This window comes from Scomber japonicus, chromosome 2 (assembly GCF_027409825.1).
Source record: "Scomber japonicus isolate fScoJap1 chromosome 2, fScoJap1.pri, whole genome shotgun sequence".
Classification (NCBI taxonomy): domain Eukaryota; kingdom Metazoa; phylum Chordata; class Actinopteri; order Scombriformes; family Scombridae; genus Scomber; species Scomber japonicus.
In genome coordinates this window covers 1,602,918-1,621,511 of record NC_070579.1, presented here as the reverse complement: position 1 = coordinate 1,621,511, position 18,594 = coordinate 1,602,918, and the positions used below count along the sequence as shown (strand labels likewise).

Here is an 18,594-nt window from a genome sequence, read left to right as displayed (position 1 = left end):
CGAGTGGTCGCAAAGACTAGAAAGGTGCTATATAAGTACATTTACTTCAATGCTACAAGTTGCTGCGTGAGTTTGATTTTTAACCCTCTGAGATACGACGAGGTGCAATAACTGACACAGGTGAGTCTGAGCTGATGGACTCTCTTCACTCTGAGCATCATTGACTCTTTCTGTATCTCATTACAGACAAAGATCAGACTTAATCTCCACCAGGTGAGACAGGCGAGAGGAAGAAGACAGGACAACAATCATCACGGTAAGATTATCTGTTTGTGTAACAAGAACCAAACATTAAACACGGTAACGTACAAATGTCCTGTGTACAGAGTAGCTGAAGCTGATTAGATTCAATCAACACACAAATGAATCAATACACAGAATCAAGGTACTTGTATCATATGGTGCCTTCCAGTTATACTCAGAAGTCGGAAAGTTGGAAGAACTTAAACTAAAATCCAAGGTAGCTTCCCCACGTAGATGTAGTAATAGGAGGCTCTGATGAAACCAGCGGGTGATGTCACATCTCGCTACGTCCATCTAAACTCCGCTCAGTGACAGCAGACCTCTCTCTCCACCTTTGAGCGTGACAGAACAACTAGAAGCTCTTTAGTTTTCCGACCTGATCAGACATGTTGTACGAGTTACGATCGAAGGTAAACCGACCGTTAGGACAGCGCTGCTTTGAGCTAAAAGCTGCTGTGTGATGGTCAAGTATAAAGCCCAATTTCCACCGGGTCCGTCAGCGGTGCGTTACAGCTGCGCTGCGGTCACCAGAGCTGATAGGTACCACTATAACCAATGAGAGTGTTTCCACCGTTAGCGTCTCAGCAGCTATCAATAGCTGCTGAGACGCTAACGGTGGAAACATTTCTATTTTTGACGGAGTCGTTTCTAACTCACGACAAGCTCATCAGAGCAGATTGCACCAGACAGGAAGTCAGACACTGAATCGGCATAATAATAAAACTTCTGTCTTTCAAAATAAAACAACCCGTGTAGCCTCCTGATCGTATTTCAGCAACAAACAGGAATAAACCAGACAGATAAAGACTCCATCTAGCTACGTAGCTACTGACACATGACATCAGCACTAACATCAAAGAAAATTACCAATTGAGCCTTTTAGTTGTGCTGCTACTACAGTAATTACAGTAGACTAGCTACTACAGTAATTACGGTAGACTAGCTACTACAGTAATTACAGTAGACTAGCTACTAAAGTAATTATGGTAGACTAGCTATTACAGTAATTACAGTAGACTAGCTACTACAGTAATTACAGTAGACTAGCTACTACAGTAATTACGGTAGACTAGCTACTACAGTAATTACGGTAGACTAGCTACTACAGTAATTACAGTAGACTAGCTACTACAGTAATTACGGTAGACTAGCTACTACAGTAATTACGGTAGACTAGCTACTACAGTAATTACAGTAGACTAAAGGCTCTTGTTTGGATTTCATTGGGCTGCCGTAATTACTGTACTAACAGTGCAACTTCATTTTAAAAGGCAGCTTTCTCTCCCAGAGCATGCTCTGGTCCGCTGCTGTAACGCTCCCGGTGTGAGTTGACACCGAGCAGAGGACGGAGCTAAACCGTAGCGCAGCCGTTCCACGCCGCTGACGGACCCGGTGGAAATCCCCAGTAATACGGAGAAAGGACTTTACTTCCTGTACTGTTGGGTTTAAGGTGGACGGATCTTACCTCTGCCAGGCGCGAGTGCTTGTGGACGTTTTCTCCTTTTTGCACAGCTGGAGCGAGCTGCTGCAGAACTCCTCGACTGCTGGTTAACGCTCGAGTCAGGCGGGCAAATTTACCCCAACCTGGAAGTGAGACAGAACAACAGACAGAATCACATGACATGAAATCTGGGGAAGGAAGAGAGGAGGGAGGAAAGAAGGAAGGAAATCTGGCCAACAGTGTTTAATATTTATGGGTGTCGTATTATGAACAGAACTCTACTGAAGTTTTTAGTCATTTTAGATTCTTATTCATAATGAAACAGGGAGGGAGTAAGGAAGGAAGGAAGGAAAGCGAGAAGGAGGGAGGAAGGAAAGAAGGAAGGAAGGAAGGACAGACGGAAGGGAGGAAGGAAGGAAGGAGGGAGGGAGGGAGGGAGGACGGGAGGAAAGAGAGAAGGAAGGACAGACAGAAGGGAGGAAGGGAGGAAAGAGAGAAGGAAGGAGGAAGGAAAGAAGGAAGGAAGGAAAGCGAGAAGGAGGGAGGAAGGAAAGAAGGAAGGACGGAAGGAAGGACAGACGGAAGGGAGGAAGGAAGGAAGGAGGGAGGGAGGGAGGACGGGAAGGAGGAATGAAGGGAGGAAGAAGGAAGGAAAGGAGGGAGGGAGGGCTGGAGGAAGGAAGGAAAGGAGGGAGGAAGGACAGATGGAAGGGAGGAATGAAGGAAGGAGGGAGGGAGGGAGGACGGGAGGAAAGAGAGAAGGAAGGACAGACGGAAGGGAGGAAGGAAGGAAGGAGGGAGGGAGGGAGGGAGGGAGGAAAGAGAGAAGGAAATCTGGCCAACAGTGTTCATTATTTATGGGTGTCGTATTATAAACAGAAATCTGCAGAAGTTTTTAGTCACGTTAGATTCTTATTCATAATGAAACAGCATGGAGGAGTCCTGCAGCAGATGGTTCTGAGTCAGTCTGGGATTAACAGGAAGAGACAGAAGCAGCTGAAACACCCAAAACCCACAAGAGACCAACACCAACCGAGCCGCCGAGCACCTGAAGCACCGAGCGCAGGCGCCCCGAGGACACAAAGCTGCTCACTGATATACTGGTTTACTTTCTGCTGTTTAACCCTCCTGCTGTCCTCCAGTCAAGGAAGGAAGGGAGGAAGAGAGGGAGGTAGGAAGGGAGGAAGGGAGGAAAGAATTCTTTCCTTCCTCCCTCCCTCCTTCCTTCCTTCCTCCCTCCCTCCCCTCCCTCCCTCCTTCTTTCCTTGCGCCCTCCTTCCTTCCTTGCTTCCTTTCTTCTGTCCTTCCTCCCTTCCCTATTTCCTCCCTCCCTCTTCCCTTCCTCCCTCCTTTCTTCCCTCCCTTCCTTCTTTCCTCCCTCCTCTCCTTCTTCCCTCCTTCCCTTCCTTCCTCCCTCCTTCCTTCCTTCCTTCCTCCCTCCCTCCTTTCCTTCCTTCCTTTCCTTCCTCCCTCCTTCTTCCCTCCCTCCTTTCCTTCCTTCCTACCTGTCAGGCTTTCCAGGAGACATAAAGTAGAATCAGCTGATCGATGCCAAATAGGGCGATCTTACTTTCATAAATCATAAATGCATAAATGGGGTGGGGGGGTTGTCTCACCTTTTGAAGAGTCGTCCTCGATTGGCTGCTTGAAGGCGGTGATGTCACTGAAGGTGCAGAGAAACAGGACGACTTTGTCCTGCTCGTTCCTGATCGGAGCGATCTTCACGAAAAACCACACGGGCATCCCTGCAGTGAAACAGAGGGGGGGGGGGGGGGGGGGGCACAATAAAAATACAGACCATATATGATGATGATGAAATGATATCGATCATATTAGGAGGTAAAGTTAAATCAGAGCTCCTCGTTTGGTTGGTTAGAATAGGGAGGAAGGAAGGAAAGGAGGAAGGAAGGAGGGAAGTAAAGGAGGGAGGAAGGAAAGGAGGGAGGAAGGAAAGGAGGGAGGAAGGAAAGGAGGGAGGAAAGAAAGAGAGAAGGAGGGAAGGAAAGGAGGGAGGAAAGAAAGAGGGAGGGAAGGAAGGAAGGAAGGAGGGAAGGGTTAATAAAATAATTTGAATGTTTAAAGTTGATTTAATCAGGTAGAGTGGCATTGTGGGTAATGTAGGCAAGTCATCTGTCGTAAGCACCGGAGGTTTGGACACCCAGAACGTAACATGAAGCTTAACAACATGAAACTCAGCTGCTTCGTGAGGTTAAACGGGTCTAAATCTGAGTTTCAACCACAGAAACTTTCCCCAGAGACGTTTTGAGGAACCACCTGCGTTTCAACCTGAGGAACCAGGGTCTAAGTTTAGTTCCCCAAAAAGCCCCGACTGGTGGAGGAGTCTGCAAGGATGACTGGTCCTTACTCAGAGAGAGAGAGAGAGACAGAGAGACAAAGAGAGAGAGAGAGAGAGAGAGAGAGGAGAGAGAGATAGACAGAGAGAGAGAGGGAGAGAGAGAGAGAGAGAGAGAGAGAGAGCACACACAGAGAGAGAGAGAGAGAGAGAGACAGCGAGAGAGAGAGAGAGAGACAGAGAGAGAGAGAGAGAGAGACAGAGAGAGAGAGAGAGAGAGAGAGACATAGAGAGAGAGAGAGAGAGAGAGGACATAGAGAGAGACACAGAGGAGAGAGAGAGAGAGAGAGAGAGAGAGAGAGAGAGAGAGAGAGAGAGAGAGAGAGAGAGAGAGAGGAGAGAGAGAGACATGGAGAGGGAGAGACACAGAGAGAGAGAGACAGAGAGAGAGACAGAGAGAGAGAGAGAGAGAGAGAGAGAGAGAGAGACAGAGAGAGAGAGAGAGAGAGAGAGAGACAAAGAGAGAGAGAGAGACAGAGAGAGAGACAGAGAGAGAGAGAGAGAGAGAGAGAGAGAGAGACAGAGAGAGAGAGAGAGAGACAGAGAGACAAAGAGAGAGAGAGAGAGAGAGACAAAGAGAGAGAGAGACAGAGAGAGAGACACACAGAGACAGAGAGAGACAGAGACAGAGACAGAGAGAGAGAGAGAGAGAGAGAGAGAGAGAGAGAGACAGAGACAGAGACAGAGACAGAGAGACAGAGAGAGAGAGAGAGAGAGAGACAGAGACAGAGAGACAGAGAGACAAAGAGAGAGAGAGACAAAGAGAGAGAGAGACAGAGAGAGAGACACACAGAGACAGAGAGAGACAGAGACAGAGAGAGAGAGAGAGAGAGAGAGAGAGACAGAGACAGAGACAGAGACAGAGAGGCAGAGAGAGAGACAGAGAGAGAGATAAACAGTCGGATGTATTTCTGCTTTTCATTCATAGAAACAACCACAGCTCAGATCTGTGCTGCTACTTCCTGTTTCCAGAGTGAAACCAGAATGATGCTTTTGACTAGAGGATCAGACTGAGAGTTCACCACCATCGTCTCTCACTGCTCTCGTTACCTCTTTGTTATAAATAAATAAAGTTAATGTTGTCCTCGAGTCAAGGAAGGAAGGGAGGAAGGAAAGATGGAGGAAGGAAGGGAGGGAAGAAGGAAGGAAGGGAGGAAGCAAAGATGGAGGAAGGAAGAAGGAAGGAAAGGAGGGAGTAAGGAGGGAGGAAGGTAGGAAAGAAGGACAGAGGAAATAAAGAGAGGAGGATTGAGGGAGGAAAGAAGTAAGGGAGGAAGGAAGAAGGAAGGAAAGGAGGAAGGAAGGAGGGAGGGAAGGAAGGAAGGGAGGAAAGGAAAGAAGGACGAAAGAAGGAAAGGATGGGGGAAGGAGGGAAGGAAAGAAGGAGGGAAGGAAAGAAGGAACTCACGGTTGTTCTTGTACATCAGAATCTCAAACGAGTTCATCTCGTAGTTCTCGAAGGTCAGACGAACTTTCTCCGTCATCTCTTTGTCCGTCAGCTCTCCGTACATGAAGCTGTGGGAGGAAACAGGAAACAGGAAACAGCTGATCTATCATCGGCCTTCACAGCAGCAGCAGCAGTGTGATGATGATGATGATGATGATGATTAGGAAAGAAGGACAGAATGAAATAAAGAGAGGAGGAGGGAGGGAGGAAAGAAGGAAGGGAGGAAGGAAGAAGGAAGGAAAGGAAGGAATGAAGAAAATGAGGGAGGGGAGGAGGGAGGGAAGGAAAGGAGGGAGGAAAGGAAAGAAGGAAGAAAGGACAGAGGAAAGAAGGAAGGGAGGAAGGTAGAAAAGGAGGACAGAGGGAAAAAAGAGAGATTGAAGGAGTGAGGAAAGGAAAGAAGGAAGAAGGAAGGAAAGGAGGAAGGAAGGAGGGAGGGAAGGAAGGAGGGAGGAAAGGAAAGAAGAAAGGAAGGACAATGGAAAGAAGGAAGGAGGAAGGAGGAAACAGGAAACAGCATCTATTATCGGCCTTCACAGCAGCAGCAGCAGCAGTGTGATGATGATGATGATGATTAGGAAAGAAGGACAGAAGGAAATAAAGAGAGGAGGAGGGAGGGAGGAAAGGAGGGAATGAAGGAAAGGAGGGAGGGAGGAGGGAGGGAAGGAAGGAGGGAGGAAAGGAAAGAAGGAAGGAAGGACAGAGGAAAGAAGGAAGGGAGGAACGTAGGAAAGGAGGACAGAGGAAAAAAAGTGAGATTGAAGGAGGGAGGAAAGGAAGAAGAGAAGGAAGGAAGGGAGGAAAGGAAAGGAAAGAAGGAAGAAGGAAGGAAAAGAAGGAAGGAAGGAGGGAGGAAAGGAAAGAAGAAAGGAAGGACAGAGGAAAGAAGGAAGGGAGGAAGGAGGAAACAGGAAACAGCTGATCTATCATCGGCCTTCACAGCAGCAGCAGCAGTGTGACGATGATGATGATGATGATGATGATGATGATTAGGAAAGAAGGACAGAAGGAAATAAAGAGAGGAGGAGGGAGGGAGGAAAGGAGGGAATGAAGGAAAGGAGGGAGGGAGGAGGGAGGGAAGAAAATGAGGGAGGGGAGGAGGGAGGGAAGGAAAGGAGGGAGGAAAGGAAAGAAGGAAGGAAGGACAGAGGAAAGAAGGAAGGGAGGAAGGTAGGAAAGGAGGACAGAGGGAAAAAAAGAGAGATTGAAGGAGTGAGGAAAGGAAGAAGGAAGGAAGGGAGGAAAGGAAAGAAGGAAGAAGGAAGGAAAGGAGGATGGAGGGAGGGAGGGAAGAAAGGAAGGACAGAGGAAAGAAGGAAGGGAGGAACGTAGGAACGTAGGAAAGGAGGACAGAGGAAAAAAAGTGAGATTGAAGGAGGGAGGAAAGGAAGAAGGAAGGAAGGGAGGAAAGGAAAGAAGGAAGAAGGAAGGAAAGGAAGATGGAGGGAGGGAGGGAAGGAAGGAGGGGGAAGGAAGGAGGGAGGAAAGGAAAGAAGGAAGGAAGGACAGAGGAAAGAAGGAAGGGAGGAAGGTAGGAAAGGAGGACAGAGGAAAAAAAGAGAGATTGAAGGAGGGAGGAAAGGAAGAAGGAAGGAAGGGAGGAAAGGAAAGAAGGAAGAAGGAAGGAAAGGAGGAAGGAAGGAGGGAGGGAAGGAAGGAGGGAGGAAAGGAAAGAAGAAAGGAAGGACAGAGGAAAGAAGGAAGGGAGGAAGGAGGAAACAGGAAACAGCTGATCTATCATCGGGCCTTCACAGCAGCAGCAGCAGTGTGATGATGATGATGATGATGATGATGATGATGATGATGATGATGATGATGATGATGATGATGATGATGATGATGATGATGATTAGGCATGGGCCGGTTACCGTTTTCAAGGTTTACCACGGTATGGAAAAGTCACCGTTCCTGCGGTATAAGCGTTTTTTTTTATTGTGACGTCAGGTCGTGTGCAGCTGCAGCGTGAAGTACAACCCCTCCCGTATTCCGGTTGCTGATACAAGCAGGTAGCTCTGCAGGCTGTTGCAGCGTGAAGTACAACCCCTCCCGTACTCCGGTTGCTGTTACAAGCAGGTGGCTCTGCAGGCTGTATGATGGCTGAAGGAGGCGAGACCCCCGAACTCCTTTCCTTTCTCCCTTCCTTCTTTCCTTCCTCTTTTCCTCCCTCCCTCCTACCGTCCTCCATCCTTCCTTTGCTTCCTCCCTCCTTCTTTCCTTTCCTCCGTCCTTCCTTTCCTTTCTCCCTCCCTTCCTTCCTTCCTTCTTTCTCCCTCCCTTCCTCCTTCCTATCTTCCTTCCTTATTTCCTCCCTCCTTTCCTTCCTGCCATCCTTCCCTCCTTCCAGTCTTCTTTCCTCCCTTCCTTCTTTCCTTTCTGCCTCCTTTCCTTCCTTCCTTCCTTATTTCCTTTCACATTTTATAGCCGTAATCATAAAACCGTGAAACCGTGATATTTTTACCCAAGGTTATCATACCGTCAGAATCTTATACCGGCCCATGCCTAATGATGATGATGATGATAGTGATGATGGTGATGATGAAGGTGATGATGAAGGTGATGATGATGATGGTGAAGGTGATGAAGGAGTTACCTGCAGGTGCTGCTCTTCTGCATGACCTCGGCTCGATGGTAACCGGACAGTTTGCAGAAGCCGTCGTTGCTGTAGACGATGGGCCAGTCCACGATCTGAGCGTTCCCCAGCACGAAGTTCGTATCTGACCACAGGAAGTAGATCGTTACAACAGGAAGTAGATCGTTACTGTCCGCTCTGTGTCACAGTGTGTCACACTGTTTATACTGATTACAGCTGCAGGACTAACGCTTTAATAAACACAGTCACAGTTCTGACCCCTGATGAGCTGCAGCTGGGTAAGGGTTGCTACAGTTGGAGGTTTGATCTCCGTTTCCTCTCAGGTCAGTTTGATTTTAACCTCCTGCGACCTTTGACCTGTCGACCTCGTTCCTAAACCAAATTGAACCCGTCTGTTTCGACTGTTCTTTCTTTCCTCCCTTCTGTCCTTCCTTCCTTTCCTGCTTCCTTCCTCCCTCCCTTCTTTCCTCCTTTTCTTTCCTTCCTTCCTTCTTCCTCTCTACCTTCCTCCCTCCTTTCCTTCCTTCCTTCTTCCTCCCTTCCATCCTCCCTCCCTCCTTCCTTTCCTCTCTACCTTCCTCTTTTCCTCCCTTCCATCCTTCCTACTCCCTCCTTTCCTTCCTTCCTCCCTTCCCTCCTTCCTCCCTTCCTTGACTGGAGGACAATAGGAGGGTTAAATAACATAATAATATAAAGGAAGTTTGTGTCAGGAGGTTAAAGCTCATCAGCAGGAAAACTTTAAACTTCATCAGTTCAGCTTGAGGATGTTTATCTTCCATCACATAAAGCTTCAGAATAATAAAGTTCCTTCTTCCTTCCTTCCTTCCTTCTTTTCCTGCCTTCCTTCCACCTTTCCTTTCCTCCCTTCCTTCCTCCCTCCTTTCCTCCCTCCCTAATAAAGTTCTCTATGTGATTATTTATTTGTGTTTAAGCCGTAATCATGCAGCCGTAACACAGAAACAGGTCATGTGATCATCGTTCTTCTCTACCTGCAAACAACAAACAGCCAATCACAGACACGCCAGTTTATCACAGGGAGGGTGTGTGTGTGTGTGTGTGTGTGTGTGTGTGTGTGTGTGTGTGTGTGTGTGTGTGTGTGTGTGTGTTGGCTTATAACAGCTAAACTGATAATAGTGTTAAAAACTATAAAACTACTATAAACTTTTATTATTTCTCTGCTGATTTTTATTTATCATGTTTAAATTCTTCTAAAATAATAAATAAATAATTATAATAATATATAATATTATATTAAATCATTATATTAATATTATAATAATTAAATCATCAGCTGAACTTCAGGCTCCGATTTTAAAAGGATGAAAAGTTTTTAATATTAACCCTCCTGTTGTCCTCGAGTCAAGGAAGGAAGGGAGGAAGAAGGAAGGAAGGAAGGAAAGGAGGGAGGAAGGAAGGAAGGAAGGGAGGGAGGAAGGAAGGAGGGAGGGAGAAAGGAAAAAAGGAAGGTAATGGAGAGGAAAGAAAGAGAGAAGGAAGGAGGGAAGGAAAGGAGGGAGGAAGGAAGGAATGAGGGAGAGAGAAAGGAAGGAAGGAGGGAGGGAGAAAGGAAAAGAGGAAGGGAGGAAGGAAGGAAGGAAGGAAGGACCCTGGAGGACGACAGGAAGGTTAAAGTGTGTCGTCTTTTCGTTTCCTGACACGAGAGGAAAAGCAAAATGAATTTGTTCTCTGATTTATTTAATTCATGACTCATTTATAGTCTCTGAGCTCTGAGTTTAATCATCCACTTAATAATTCATGTTTCATTTCAATGTTTTGCCAGCTGGACGTTTGAACCGACTGATCCAGAGTCAGGAAGAGAGAGGAAGGGAGGAAGGAAAGAAGGAAGGAAGGAAGGAGGAAAGAAAGAAGGGAGAAAGGAAAGGTGGAAGGAAAGAGGGAGGGAGGAGGAGGGAGCAAAGAAAGAGGGAGGAAGGAAGGAAAGAAGAGATGGGGTCAATTTGACCCGGAAGGACAACACGAAGGTTAAATACACTGCTTTTAATCCATTTAGAGAGAATATATTAGAGGATTATGGTAAAAATGTCTAAGTGGTGTAACCATAAAAACTTTGGAAGGAAGAATGGAAGTGAGGCAAGAAAGAAGGGAGGAAGGTAGGAAGGAAGGGAGGGAGGGAGGGAGGAAGGTAGGAAGGAAGGAAGGAAGAAGGTAAGGAAGGAAGGAAGGAAGAAGGTAAGGAAGGAAGGAGGAAGAAGTTAAGGAAGGAAGGAAGGAAGGAAGTAAGTGAGTAAGTAAGTAAGTAAGTAAGTAAGTAAGTAAGTAAGGAAGGAAGGAAGGAAGGATCAATATCAGTATAAGTCCACTTAAATACACTGTAGCTGATACAATATGTAATATCTATCATTCTTTTGTGGTTACACCATTTGACATTTTGTGGTTACACCATTTGACATTTTGTGGTTACACCATTTGACATGTTCAGGAGCATTCAGTCTTTTGGTATAAAATGGGTCAAATGTCATTTCAAATCTCTCTTATTGATCTTTTTTTAATATATTGATTATATTGAACTGGGCGTAACCTCCATGATGTCTTGCTGCCGCTGAGTTCAGTCTGAATTTATCTAGAAAACCAACAAAAATACTAAATGTACATTTTAACAACCCTGATGCTGCTTTTAAATCTAGTTTAACTGATTTATGGATTCATCATTTTACCAACATTTATTATCTCTGAACCTTTAACCCTCGTGTTTGTTTTGACTGTACCTTCGTTCTTTCCTTTCTCCCTTCCTTCTGTCATTCTTTCCTCCCATCCAGCCTTCCTTATGTCCTTCCTTCATCCTTTCCTTTCTCCCTTCCTTGTGTCCTTCATTCCTTCCTCCTTCCTTCCATCCTTCCTTCCTTCCTTCCTCCTTTCCCTTCCTTCCTTCCTTCCTTCCTTCCTCCTTTTCTCCCTCCCTCCCTCCCTCCCTCCCTCCCTCCTTTCCCTCCTTCCTTCATCCTTTCCTTTCTCCCTTCCTTCTGTCCTTCATTCCTTCCTCCTTCCTTCCTTCCATCCTCCTTTCCACCCTCCCTTCCTCCCTCCCTCCTTCCCTCCAGGACAACAGGAGGGTCTTTATATCAGTGGTTATTTTAATGTCTCCTACATTTGAAGCTGCCAGAATGAATTTAAACCTGCAGACAGTCAAACATCAAATATCACCTTTGAACATTTCTCTGTATTTTAAACTGAATCCTGCGTCGAGTCCAAAATAAATAAATAATAAATAAATAAAACTACATAGCTGTGATGTAAAACAGATGTTATGTGATGGATGGATGATGTGAACACACTGTGTGTCTGTTAATATTTATCATTAAATCTGGATTTTCTGGTTATTATAGGTTTGAAATGTTCATTAGTTTTTATTAGGGCTGTCAAACGATTAATTTTTTTAATCGAGATTAATCGCATAATTTCCATAGTCAATCACGATTAATGGCGTTTTGAATTGCATGTTTAAAATCCTGTTATTTTACATTTCAAGGCAGTTTTAAGCCCATAATATAAAGCATAAACGTCACATTCAGCCCACTGGACCATTTTTATATATATAAAAATATATATATATATTCCAGGTTTAATATATAAACCTGGAATAATAGAAAAAAATATTTTTAAACTTCCTGTCGTCCTCCCGCGTCAAATTGACCAGTCTGTCCTCCCTTCCTTTCTCTCTCCTTTCCTTCCTTCCTTCTTCCTCCCTTCCTTCCTTCTTTCCTTTCCTCATATAAACTTTGTGTTGTTCTCCCGGGTCAAATTGACCCTGTCTGTTTTGACTGTTCCTTCCTTCCTTCCTTCCTGTCTTCCTTCTGTCCTTCCTCCCTCCTTCTCTCTTTCTTTCCTCTCGTGGCGCTGAGATTAAAAATGACAAACATGAGGAAGAGGAAGAGGAAGAGGAAGAGGAAGACGACTCCTCATCATTTCCTTCCCGTCGGGACAGACGATGACCTAATTGTGCGGTGCGATGCACTCTGCAGCCTCTAGGGGTCGCCGGCGGGTTTGCAGGATTTACGGTTGGATTCATTGTTTAATTAAATGAGTGAATGTGGTCCAGTCGGCTGAATGTGATGTTTATAAATTTATCATCCAGATTAAATCATCATTTCATATTTTATTTATTAGCACAGAACTCGTTAACTGCTGATGTGAAAATGATCTGGTCTGTTAAAACCAGGCGGGGAGTTCTGGTCCTCTGAAATGAGGCCAACCAGGAAGTAACTTAGAGCTGCATTCTATCAAAAGGCCACCAGGGGGCGACCGTCTCTATACAAGTCAATGGAGAAGTAACTTAGAGCTGCATTCTATCAAAAGGCCACCAGGGGGTGACCGTCTCTATACAAGTCAATGGAGAATTCACCAACTTCTCACTTGATTTCTAACCTCAGTAAACGTTTTCAAAATGTGTTTATGGTCTCAATTGCTAGTTTAAAGCCTTCTTCAATGCAGTATGATGTTCATTTGGGACATTTTGGCCTCCCTGATTTTATATGTGACGATAAAGCAGGGTATGCATTAGGGCGTGGCTACGTCCTGATTGACAGGTTGATTGACCAATGTCCTCGAGATCCAGCCCTCGTAACCATAGCAACCTCCCAGCCCCGCCCATGGCCCCGCCTCATGCCCATATAAGTAGAACCTGTGTTTTTATTTTTCCCAGCATGCACCTGAAATTTTCAAGATGGCGCTGCCCAGATCCGAAACTATTGGCTTCCGAGCAGACTTCAGACAATTTACTCTCTTGCTGTTATCTCTTTTATTTGTCTTTGTCCCTTCTCTCTCTCTTTTCTCTCACTGGTCTCTTTTCTTTCTCTACTTTCTCTTTCCTATCAGCCATGTCTTATCTCAGTTGTCTCTCTCTCTTCTCTCTGTCTTTTATCTTGCTGTTCTCTCTCTTTTGTTGTTTTCTCTCTTTTATTTCGCTTTCTCTGTTTTCTGTCTTTTCTCAGTCCCTTCTCTCTCTCTCTTTTATTTCGCTTTTCTCTCTCTTCTCGACCTTTTCTCTCACTGTTCTCTCTCTTCTCTCTGTTTTCTCTCTCTCTTCTCGACCTTTTCTCTCTCTTTTATTAGTTTTCTCTCTCTTTCCTCTCAGCTGTGTCATATCAACGTATGTGTAGACTGATACGTAATACAGAGTTTGACCACCAGAGAGCGCCGACAAATTAACTTTTATAGCGTCATACATCTTAAACGTCTCGTATCGTTGTCACAAGTGCTTAAAAATCACATTTAAATATCCACGTGTTATACATTTATTAAAATGTTTAGGTGTAAATAATAAATATCGGCTGATTTATCATTTTGGAGGTTTTTTTAACGCTTATTCTTCAACTTTATGGTCATTTTAAGGCGTTTGTAGAGTTGTTTAATGGTATTATCTTTGCAATAACACTTCTTTTTTGCAATATAAAAGGAAATTGTGCAATAATTTAGTTTTAGCACTAAATATTTATTTTTTATAGTTATGTTATCTTGTATAAGCACTATTTAAACATATAAGGATTGCTCTCAATTTCGTCGTACATGTAAAATGACAATAAAGACTTCTCTACTCTAGTTCAGAGATTCATGAAGCCCTACAGACGGCCAAAAGCCAGAAAATGTACCAATACATACAGAATTTAACAGGAAGTCGAGTCAGATCTGGTGTGTATGAGTGTATATATGTATTATAACACAGGTCAATGGATAAATGGGAGGGGTGGGATGGGGTATGGGGGTATGGAATGGGGGGGAGGGGGGTAAATACATGTACACAACATAATGTGGAAACACTGGTCTGTACCTGTCTGTCTATGTGATAATGTCCAAACTGAAAAAGTTGAAAAGAAAAGTGGTTAAAGGAGCAGAAACAGTTTGAAGCAGTGAGAAACAAGAGCTGAAGGAAATATGTGACGTTTCAGTCTCACAAACACACACACACACACACACACCCCTACCCTAACCCCACAGCTTATTATCGCATTTGTTTCATTGTTTTATAGTAAAGCACTTTGTAATTATTATTATTGTAAGTCTGACTCTGCTTGGTGTTTTACTTTTTACAGTAATATTTCCTTCTTTTATTTTTTACAGTGTAATATTTAAATGCACGTTGCAGGAAAAGGTTTATTTTTTACCTCTGACTGCTTCTGCTTCATTGTTTCACTTCCTTATTCCCCATTTATCTATAATACCACAAATGTACAGCTGTGATTAAGACTCATCTTTAGATTAAAACCCAGCAGACACTAAATGTTCCTTTAACGTTCCTTTAACGTTCCCTTAACGTTCCTCTGAGGTTCTTTTAACTCCTAGGACATTTTAGTTTTATTGGTTGGTTATAAGAATGTTTCCTTTGAGTCTAGTTGATGTAAATGTTTAATACTGAATTATGTTTAAAACACTAATACAGACAAGGAAGGTTTAAAGGGTTGCAGCAAACTTTACCTTCTTAACCTATTGATTAACCATTTCATTTTTAAAATAACAGAAAATACTTTAATTTTGTACAAAAATCCAACTTTTTTTTTTGCAGAGTCCAGGTGATGCTTTTAAACGTCTTAAAAACAAAACTGTATTAAAGTCTCATTTAAACAGAGCAGAGTAAAAGCAGCACACGCTCACACTGGACAATGAAACAGGTCCACTAAAACTCTATTTATTTATTTATGTGATAAATGACTTGAAGGATTATTGATGATTAACTTTCTCTATGTTGTTATTGATTTAAATTTACCCTCAGATGTAAGGAAGGGAATTCACAGCCTATAAAATGATGGAAATAATAGCTTTAATAAAATAATAATAATAAAGTAGAGCCACTTCTATCAGGATTAACAGTTAAATCTAATATGTGCTGGTTAACTTTCTGATGACCAATGATTTAAATCAAGTGAAACGTAGAGTGAGGATATTCATATCTTATAATCAGACAGAAATAGTGGTTAAATGAAAGTAGAGCTACTTTAAATCCTGAATATATTAACTTCTTTTTTAATTTGACTTTAAGAGCACAGCTTGATTAACTAACATTAGGAGGCTGAATAGTAAACAGGACGTTAAGGATCTCATCACTTTCTTTTCAATTAGAATATGTATTTTTTATATCTGAATGCAAACGTTGCCTGTACAGACTATAAGAAGCTGAATAGAGCAGAAGGGATTTAGCTTAAATTCATCTAAATATGCTCCACAGCTTTAAAATTAACATATTTTATGTTTATTGTAATGTTTCATTTGGAGGGGAACGTCCTGCTGTAAACACTGAGGTATGACCGTTACCGTTACCGAGACGCTCCTCACCAAACACACAGCCCCGTTAAATCCGTTAAACACCGTATTTTACATTCACGCGGACAAACCGAGCGGCACCGGACCGGATCCTACCGTTGGACCGGCGCACGATGTTCTCCAGGAACGTGTTCTGAGGGGCCACGAGACCCCGCCGTCCTCCCGCCATCCTGCCGTCCTCCTGCAGCGCGAGGCAGAGCCGCTCACATATCTGATGCTGCACGAGACCTGCGCTCGGTGGAGTAGGGGCTCTCGCTCTCTCTCTCCCTTTCTCTCTCTCCCACGCGCGCTCTCTCTCTCTCCCACGCGCTCTATCCCTTTCTCTCTCCACCTCTCTGTCTCTCGCTCTCTCCACGTCTCTCTGGCTCTCTCTCTTTCTCTCTCTCTCTCCCTCGCGCTCTCCACGTCTCTCTCTCTCTCTCTCTGGCTCTCTCTCTCTCTCTCTCTTTCTCTCACCCCCCTCCCTTCTTCTCTCTCAGCAGGCTCCTTATTGGCAGATGGTTGCAGCACGCGCTCCGGCAGCAGCTACGGTGAAGCTGAGAGGTAGCGCGAGCTCAGGTGAGAGAGGACGGGAGAGAGACACCTACAGACACCGCGTGAGATCATTACATCACTTATTATTGTAATTAAATGATTCAGTTCACACACACACACACACACACACACACACACACACACACACACACACACACACACACAGACACACACACACATTAAACAAGAGAAACTCGAAGTGGTTTACAGAACTGCAAGGATCAGCTGGTTAATCGATTAAATTAATCAGAAAATACTGTGATAATCAATTAAACTAACAGAGCAGGCTTTCATTTGTCTGTGCGAAAAGAAAAGAAAGAAATAAAAGAAAGAAAGAAAGAATGAACAAAATGATTAGAACAAAGAGAGGAAAAGGAGATAGATAGATTCAGACAGTGAGATAGAAAGAAAGAAAGAAAGAAAGAAAGAAAGAACAAAATGATTAGAACAAAGGGAGGAAAGGGTAATAGATAGATAGATAGATAGAAAGATAGGTTGATAGATACAGACAGCGAGAAAGAAAGAAAGAAAGATAGAAGAGGTATGGACTTCTTGACAGCCGCTCCGTTAATCCTCCTCTTGGCCTCCAGCAGAGTGATCTGTTAACCGGAGGTAAGTTTGTTCTGTTCCCTCCTGACACGGCCGGCTGTTCCAGGACCGATCTGTCACATTTCCAAAACTCTTCCAACACTCTTCCAACACTTCCAACAAGCTTCCAACACTCTTCCAACACTTCCAACACTTCCAACACTCTTCCAACACTTCCAACAAGCTTCCAACACTTCCAACAAGCTTCCAACACTCTTTCAACACGCATTCAATACTCTTCCAATATGCTTCCGACACTCTTCCAACAAGCTTCCAACACTCTTCCAACACGCTTCCAACACTTCCAACACGATTCCAACACTTCCAACAAGCTTCCAACACTCTTCCAACACTCTTCCAACACGCTTCCAACACTTCCAACATGCTTTCAACACTCTTCCAACACTCTTCCAACAAGCTTCCAACACTCTTCCAACACTCTTCCAACACGCTTCCAACACTCTTCCAACAAGCTTCCAACACTCTTCCAACACTCTTCCAACAAGCTTCCAACACTCTTCCAACACTCTTCCAACACTCTTCCAACACTCTTCCAACAAGCTTCCAACACTCTTCCAACAAGCTTCCAACACTCTTCCAACACTCTTCCAACAAGCTTCCAACACTTCCAACACGCTTCCAACACTTCCAACATGCTTTCAACACTCTTCCAACAAGCTTCCAACACTCTTCCCACACTCTTCCAACAAGCTTCCAACACTCTTCCAACACTCTTCCAACAAGCTTCCAACACTCTTCCAACAAGCTTCCAACACTTCCGACAAGCTTCCAACACACTTCCAACACTCTTCCAACACTTCCAACAAGCTTCCAACACTCTTCCAACAAGCTTCCAACACACTTCCAACACTCTTCCAACACTTCCGACAAGCTTCCAACACTCTTCCAACACTCTTCCAACAAGCCTCCAACACTCTTCCAACAAGCCTCCAAAACTCTTCCAACAAGCTTCCAACACTCTTCCAACACTTCCAACACACTTCCAACACTCTTCCAACACTTCCGACACTCTTCCAACAAGCTTCCAACACTCTTCCAACACTTCCATCACTCTTCCAACACTTCCAACACTTCCAACACTCTTCCAACACTCTTCCAACACTTCCAACAAGCTTCCAACACTCTTCCAACACGCTTCCAACACTTCCGACAAGCTTCCAAAACTTTTCCAACAAGCTTCCAACAAGCTTCCAACACTCTTCCAACAAGCTTCCAACACTCTTCCAACACTTCCATCACTCTTCCAACACTCTTCCAACACGCTTCCAACACTTCCGACAAGCTTCCAACACACTTCCAACAAGTTTCCAACACTCTTCCAACTGGCTTCCAACACTCTTCCAACACTTCCAACAAGCTTACAACACTTCCAACACGTTTACAACACTCTTCCGACACGCCTTCAACACGCTTCCAACACTTCCGACAAGCTTCCAACACTCTTCCAACACGCTTTCAACACGCGTTCAACACTCTTCCAACAAGCTTCCAACACTCTTCCAACAAGCTTCCAACACTTCCAACACTCTTCCAAAAAGTTTCCATCACTCTTCCAACACTCTTCCAAAACGCTTCCAACACTCTTCCAACAAGTTTCCAACACTCTTCCATCACGCTTTCATCACGCTTCCATCACTCTTCCAACACTCTTCCAACACTCTTTCAACACGCTTCCAACAAGCTTTCAACAAGCTTTCAACACTCTTCCAACCCACATAGGGAAAGCTGAAGGTGGTTAGTTAGCTCCTCCTTGTCTGTGGTCTTGGTTGCAGGTCTGGAGGTGACGTGTCTTCGGTTTAGATATAAAGGTTTTCTCTCAGACGCTGTATGACATCCTCAGGTGGGTCCAGGTGTGAGCTGAAGCTAAGAAGCAGCTTCACCATGTGCTTCACTTTGGGGGAGCACAAGAAGACCAGAACCAGCTGGAGCCTTCAGGCTGGAAGAGAATATTCAGAGATTTGTCGATAAGCAGGAACACTTCAGTGATTTATGAACTGCTGTAATATATTTCAGTGTTCAGTCTTTGTTTGGACTCTGGCAGCAGAGTTCTGGATCAACTGGATCCCTCCGACTATAGAAACCAGACTGAACTCTTTCATTTAATT

The 18,594-nt window shown here is 44.3% G+C and overlaps 1 protein-coding gene across 1 annotated transcript in view; it reads right to left on the bottom strand.

The window, feature by feature from the left end:
- The window catches only part of kcnh1b (potassium voltage-gated channel, subfamily H (eag-related), member 1b), a 115,052-nt gene extending 99,537 nt beyond the window's left edge, over positions 1-15,515 (bottom strand). Inside the window, 5 exon segments of the mRNA XM_053337629.1 lie at positions 1,709-1,827; positions 3,301-3,429; positions 5,446-5,552; positions 8,075-8,198; positions 15,443-15,515. Coding sequence (XP_053193604.1) covers positions 1,709-1,827; positions 3,301-3,429; positions 5,446-5,552; positions 8,075-8,198; positions 15,443-15,515 — 552 coding nt within the window.
- Positions 15,516-18,594: the final 3,079 nt, after the last annotated feature.